This window comes from Apis dorsata, unplaced genomic scaffold, assembly GCF_000469605.1.
Source record: "Apis dorsata unplaced genomic scaffold, Apis dorsata 1.3 scaffold_215, whole genome shotgun sequence".
In the NCBI taxonomy this organism is placed as follows: Eukaryota; Metazoa; Arthropoda; class Insecta; order Hymenoptera; family Apidae; genus Apis; species Apis dorsata.
The window spans coordinates 302,859-309,007 of NW_006263498.1; the positions used below are offsets into that span (position 1 = coordinate 302,859).

At 26.2% G+C, this 6,149-nt stretch overlaps 2 protein-coding genes and 1 long non-coding RNA gene across 6 annotated transcripts in view; 2 read left to right on the plus strand and 1 right to left on the minus strand.

The window, feature by feature from the left end:
- LOC102674214 overlaps positions 1–3,512 on the plus strand; it is a 5,748-nt gene extending 2,236 nt beyond the window's left edge. The window contains exons 1-10 of one of the 4 annotated variants that reach the window (XM_031510167.1): positions 727–1,307; positions 1,463–1,632; positions 1,729–1,854; positions 1,913–2,030; positions 2,229–2,493; positions 2,583–2,696; positions 2,777–2,861; positions 2,927–3,075; positions 3,149–3,281; positions 3,352–3,512. In XM_031510167.1, the coding sequence (XP_031366027.1) occupies positions 1,301–1,307; positions 1,463–1,632; positions 1,729–1,854; positions 1,913–2,030; positions 2,229–2,493; positions 2,583–2,696; positions 2,777–2,861; positions 2,927–3,075; positions 3,149–3,281; positions 3,352–3,402 (1,218 nt within the window). In that variant the 5' untranslated portion in view covers positions 727–1,300 and the 3' untranslated portion in view covers positions 3,403–3,512. Of the gene's footprint in view, positions 1–726; positions 1,308–1,380; positions 1,633–1,728; positions 1,855–1,912; positions 2,031–2,228; positions 2,494–2,582; positions 2,697–2,776; positions 2,868–2,926; positions 3,076–3,148; positions 3,282–3,351 lie in introns of those variants that run through there. The other 3 variants (XM_031510165.1, XM_031510166.1, XM_031510168.1) reach the window with 3 other exon arrangements.
- LOC102674126 lies at positions 2,265–3,398 on the minus strand. Its single transcript, XR_421706.2, has 3 exons — positions 3,334–3,398; positions 2,683–3,088; positions 2,265–2,508 (listed from the first exon to the last, which is right to left on the minus strand). It is a non-coding gene; the product is annotated as an uncharacterized LOC102674126 (long non-coding RNA).
- A 115-nt stretch (positions 3,513–3,627) lies between the features above and the next one.
- LOC102673807 overlaps positions 3,628–6,149 on the plus strand; it is a 6,678-nt gene continuing 4,156 nt past the window's right edge. Inside the window, exons 1-8 of the mRNA XM_006615077.2 lie at positions 3,628–4,280; positions 4,467–4,636; positions 4,766–4,891; positions 4,978–5,095; positions 5,212–5,476; positions 5,552–5,668; positions 5,768–5,858; positions 5,942–6,078. Coding sequence (XP_006615140.2) covers positions 4,274–4,280; positions 4,467–4,636; positions 4,766–4,891; positions 4,978–5,095; positions 5,212–5,476; positions 5,552–5,668; positions 5,768–5,858; positions 5,942–6,078 — 1,031 coding nt within the window. The 5' untranslated portion in view covers positions 3,628–4,273. The remainder of the gene's footprint in view (positions 4,281–4,466; positions 4,637–4,765; positions 4,892–4,977; positions 5,096–5,211; positions 5,477–5,551; positions 5,669–5,767; positions 5,859–5,941; positions 6,079–6,149) is intronic.

The following is a 6,149-nucleotide window of genomic DNA, read 5'->3' on the forward strand; positions in this document are numbered from 1 at the left end:
GGGAAGCAATTAGAAGCGCTGTATTTTGCGGGGCTAATCAATTCCATTTATTCGTTCTCAGTTTACCTGGACAAGTACTCTTGGATCATTGTTCTGAGTTTTCAAATAACATGTACGTGTTCATTCTATACAAATATAAATAATAAATTATTCTAACAAGTATTAATATAACGATATTATAACAGATACAATTCTATATGGTATAGAGTACCTGTGCGAATTCAAAAAGTACTTTACGTAATGCAAATAAGAAGTAAGAAATTATGTACGTTGTCGGCAGGTGGATTGTATGAAATGAACATAGAAAATTTCGGAATAGTACGTATATAATATAAAGCTAATATAGTTGTATTATATCAATTATTACTTACAATCATTTTCTTTTCAAGACCTTTAAAACGTGCATGTCGTATTTCACAATGATAATGTCGCTGAAATAATGAGTCTGCGTTATCTATATCGAAAATATATTAAATATATTATATTTTCTATAAAGTAAATAAAGATGTGAATAATAGTAGTATATAGTACATAGTTATTATATCTATTGTTAAATAATATAAACGACTTTATCAAACATATAAATAAAACAAAATGCTATAATATTTCAATGTATAAAAAAGATTATATATTACCATAAGAAAATCATATCAAAATAACGAATTGATCAACATTTCATAGAATTCATTTCACTTATAATGAACTGAAAATAGAATTTTCAAATTTTATCGAGAAGAAATGATAGTTTTAGAAATACTTTTGTAAAATTATCTATACTATCCACATTTTGCAAATAACAATGTTCGACTGAATCCAACAAAGAGAACTCATATTTCGGAAGTCGAATAAATTAGTATTATTGGAACACTATTACTTAGAGATAATTTTTAGAATTTAATAATTTTCAATACACAATAATTTGAAAATCTTTTGTCTATCACCGAATGTTTAGCGAATGCCATATTGCAGCCATGGGAATCAATATTTCAGGATAATCATAGATGTTCGATTTTCAACATAAGTGGCAGGTGTCAATACAACCGTAGAATTATCATTTTCTTATCTATAATACAATTGTCGCACAATGTCGATTAATTTAAATATGCAATGATATATACCTGTCGTATAAAGAAACGAATCGAAGTTATACTTAAAAATTATATATTCGTTAGATACATAGAATATCATCAAATGTCGAGTTTAATTGCATTTATCAGATTGATTTCTTCCATTCTGGAAGGAAGAAGATTCATCCTTTTAAAACGACGATTGTTTCTACAATAGTTATAATACTGGGAATATGGATAGTAAGAGGAACAGATATAATTTATATTATTTAAAATATTTAACTTTTTATAAATTAAAAATATATTAATATTATTTATCATTTTTTGTCGTTGTATTTAAAATAGTTCGGCAAAGAGTAACTTTTATGATATGAATTTAAATTTAAGTTACTCAGTATTTCAGAAAACCGAAAGACAGTATCCCGAAATATTTAATATTCCTTACTATAAAATGGTCGAGAAATACTTTCAACTTTTGGGACAAGATCCACGTCAAAAAAGTAAATTCAGAAATTGTATAGTAACAGTGGTGGTGATTAGTATTTCAAGCAATATTGTTCCAACGGTAAGAAAATCTTTTATAAAAATGAGAAAACTAAAGCAAATGAATTCTATGTAATAAAATAAAGATAAAACAATTGAAACTTGTAATTGTCATTAGTCAATAGAGTTATATACATCGTTATGTGACAAGAATATGGACGCAGTGATCGAGGGTCTACCACACTTTATCGCAGCTACCATTAGTGCCGTTAAAATATTAAATATATATTTCTATAGAGAAAACGTAAGTAATTTTTTAAATATACAAAAGAATTTTTTTTGGAATAATACATTTTTTCTAGTTTGACAAATTATTTCAATTTGTGGCAAATGAATGGGACAAGCTGAAATTAAATAATGAATTGCATATTCTTGATAACACTATTGTACAAGGAAACAAAATGGCGCAATTATACCGAAGTATATTATAGTTTTCTAGATTTTTAATTTGTCAATTGTGCCAGAATCAAATTTATTTAGATTAATTATTAAGATTAATTATTTAGTTTCTAAAAAGTTAGACTTTTCATTCCGAGATTTCTTACAATGTTGATCAATTTAACTTCTGATTAGCACAATTATTAAATAATTATAATAATCATCAAATATATTTTTTAGGTGCATTATTAACAGCTCTGGTATTGTTCCTACTGATTCCATTACTTTCTCCCATATTAGACATCGTTCTTCCATTAAATGAAACTCGACCACGACAACAACTGCTCAAAGTTAATTATTTATTTTTTAACGATGATAATTATTTTTTCTATGTATATTTGCAACTTGCTTGGGGATCAATCATGGTTGTAGTAACCATAGTTGCCGTAGATTCATTGTTGATTCTTATAATTCACCATTGCAGCGGATTATTTACTGTTTGCGGGTAAATATAATCGAACTGTAAAAAAATATACAAATACATAAATAATTTAATATTTCTCATTATAAATACATTGTATGGTTATTTTTAAGATATCAAGTACAAAAAATAACAGAAAATACAAAATCACTCAATGAAATTGTTTCAAATAATTACACATACGAACAAATCAGGAATTGTGTGATCACTCACGATGAAGCTATCCAGTTTGTATTTATCAAATAACAATAAAATACATATTTCAAATAATTATAATAACTAATTCATTCATGCGTTAAATTTTGAGGTTTTATAATATTCTGAATGAAAGCAATCGAAATCGTTATCTTATTCCAGTTGGGTTAAATATGTTGGCCATAAGCGCGACAGCTGTCCAAGTAAAAAGCAATTTAATCAACAAAATCAAAGAATTAGAAAAGCTTATCAACATACGTACAATATTTTACAGGCAGTTGTAAATTTGGATAGACCAGAGGAAGCAATTAGAAGCGCTGTATTTTGCGGGGCTAATCAATTCCATTTATTCGTACTCAGTTTACCTGGACAAGTACTCTTGGATCATTGCTCTGAGTTTTCAAATAACATGTATGTGTTCATTCTATGCAAATATAAATAATAAATTATTCTAACAAGTACTAATGTAACGATATTATAACAGATACAATTCTATATGGTATAGAGTACCTGTACGAATTCAAAAAGTACTTTACGTAATGCAAATAAGGAGTAAGAAATTATGTACGTTGTCGGCAGGTGGATTGTATGAAATGAATATAGAAAATTTCGGAATAGTACGTATGAATATAAAGCTAATATAGTTGTATTACATCAATTATTACTTACAATTATTTTCTTTTCAAGACCTTTAAAACGTGTATGTCGTATTTCACAATGATAATGTCGCTGAAATAATAATTCTACGTTATCCATATCGAAAATATATTATGATATAAATATATTATATTTTCTATAAAGTAAATAAGGATGTGAATAGTAATAAATATAATTAATAATGTTGCAAAGAAAAATGTTGCTTGAAATTACCTGAAGAATTTCCAATCTTCAAATTTTTGGGATAACATGTTGATCTTACCAAAATAATTATCATTCCACAAAATTTTTTCATTCCACTAATAAAGTATCACAAATAAAGTTATAAAATTTTAGCAAAAAGAAATGATACAAGAACATGAATGCAGATAAATATATTTTACAAATATTTTTGTAAAACTGTTTATATTATCCATATTTTGCAAATAACAATGTTCCACTGATTTTGACAAAGAGAGTCCACATTTGGAAGTAAAAAAAATTAATATTATTGGAAATACACTGCAAGCAGAGATACAATGATTTTTTTTTTTTTAGAATTTAATAATTTCAGTACACAGTAATTTGAAAATCTTTTTGTCTGTTACCAAATTGTTTGACGAATGCCATATTGTGTAGCGCAGCCATAGTAATCAATATTTCAGGATAATCATAGATGTTCGATTTTCAGTATAAGTGGCAGGCGTCAATATAACTGTAGAGAACTATTATTTTCTTATCTACGATACAATTATGCACAACGTCAATTAATTTAAATGGGCAATGATGCATACTTGTCGTATAAGATTCGAAATTATGCTTAATAAACAGTATGGTTACACACATCGACTTATACATCATCAAATGTCTAGTATAATTGCATTCATCAAATTGATTTCTTCCATTTCGAAAAGAAGGACATTCATCCTCTTGATACGATTACCGCTTCTATATCAATTACATATCTGAAAATATGGACAGTAAGAAAAAAAGATAATTTATATCTAGAAAAGATTAAAATATTTATTTTTTTATAAATTAAAACTTTTACCTTTATATTAATATTATATTATATTAATATTAATCAATCATTTTTTTCAATTTCATTTGAAATATGTCAACAAACTAAATAAATTTTAAAAATTTATTTAAATTTAGTTATTCAGTATTTCAGAAGACCAGAAACAAATGTATCAATATATTTGATATTCCTTATTATAAATTGCTCGAGAAATATATGAAATTTTTGGGACAAGATCCACGCCAAAGAGATGGATTCAGAAATATTATTGTAATTACAATGGTGACTAGTATTTCTGGTATTCTTATTCCAACGGTAAGAATGTTATATTGAATATTTTAGAAATATTTCTTAGGTGAAACATAAAAATTGAATGAATTCTATAAAATAAAGTAAGTAATCAGATAATATTGTTAAACGATATCGGGACCTGGAATTCATTAGTCATTAGAATTATACACATCATTATGTGATAAAAATATGGATGCAGTGATCGAGTGTCTACCCCATTTGATCGCGGCTGCAACAAGTGTTGTTAAACTTTTGAATATTCATTTCAACAGAGAAAATGTATGTGAAATTAATATCATTCAACTTAATTTTTTTTAAGTATAAAAATTCATATCTTAACTAGACAAACATCTATTGCGTTATAGTTTAAAAAATTATTTGAATTTATAATAAAAGAATGGGAAAAGTTTGAATTAAATAATCAATTTCATGTTCTTGAAGAAATTACCATAAAAGGTAGTAAAATGGCACAGTTGTATCGAAGTAAGTTTTTGCATCTTAATTTTTTCCTCTCTTGATTCTTAATTATTTCTTAATTATTAATTTAGAAAAAAAATTAGCAAACAAGTGAATCAATCTTTTATCCTTTATCTTTTCAGATACATTATTATCCTTTATGGTATTATTTTTACTCGTACCATTAATTTTTCCTCTTCTGGATATTATTCATCCATTAAACGAAACTCGGCCGAGACAGCAATTATTTAGAGTTAATTATTTGATATTTAACCATAATGATTACTTTTTTTACATATATTTGCAGTTAGCTTGGGGATCTATCATTGTTGTGATGATCATAGTTACTATAGATTCGTTGTACATGATTATAATTCATCACAGCAGCGGAATGTTTGCGATGTGTGGGTAAATATCGTAATATTCACTAATTTCTATTTAAATTTATATTTACTTTTTCTAAATCTTATTATACATCTACAGGTATAAAGTTCAAGAAGCGACCAGATATCCAAATCTATTCAATGATAGAATTATTTCAGAAAATTACACGTATGAACAGCTTAAAAATTGCATAACTATTCACGATAAAGCCCTTCAGTTTGTATTCTTCAAATTTTACATAATTCATATTAATTAATATATTATCAAATACTTTTTCTTAAACATGACTAATTAGTTTTTTTCTCATATTTTGAGATTTTACAATATTCTGAACGAAAGCAGTCGAAATAGTTATTTAATTCAAGTTGGATTAAATATGATGGGTATAAGCGTAACAGCAGTCCAAGTAAAGAAAAAAATCTAAAAAGAACGAAAAGAGATCAAAGAATAAGAAAAAAATCTTATCTAATGGATAATTTTATTTTTCAGACAGTCGTAAATCTAGATAAACCGGAAGAAGCGATTAGAACTGCTGTATTTCTTGGAGCTGAACAATTTCATTTGTTTGTAATCAGCTTACCTGGACAGGTACTTCTGGATCATTGTACAGAATTGGCAAATAATATGTATGTATTTAACGTTTATATGTACAATTATAAACTCGTATATGTATAATCTTTTTTTTTTTTTTTTTTTT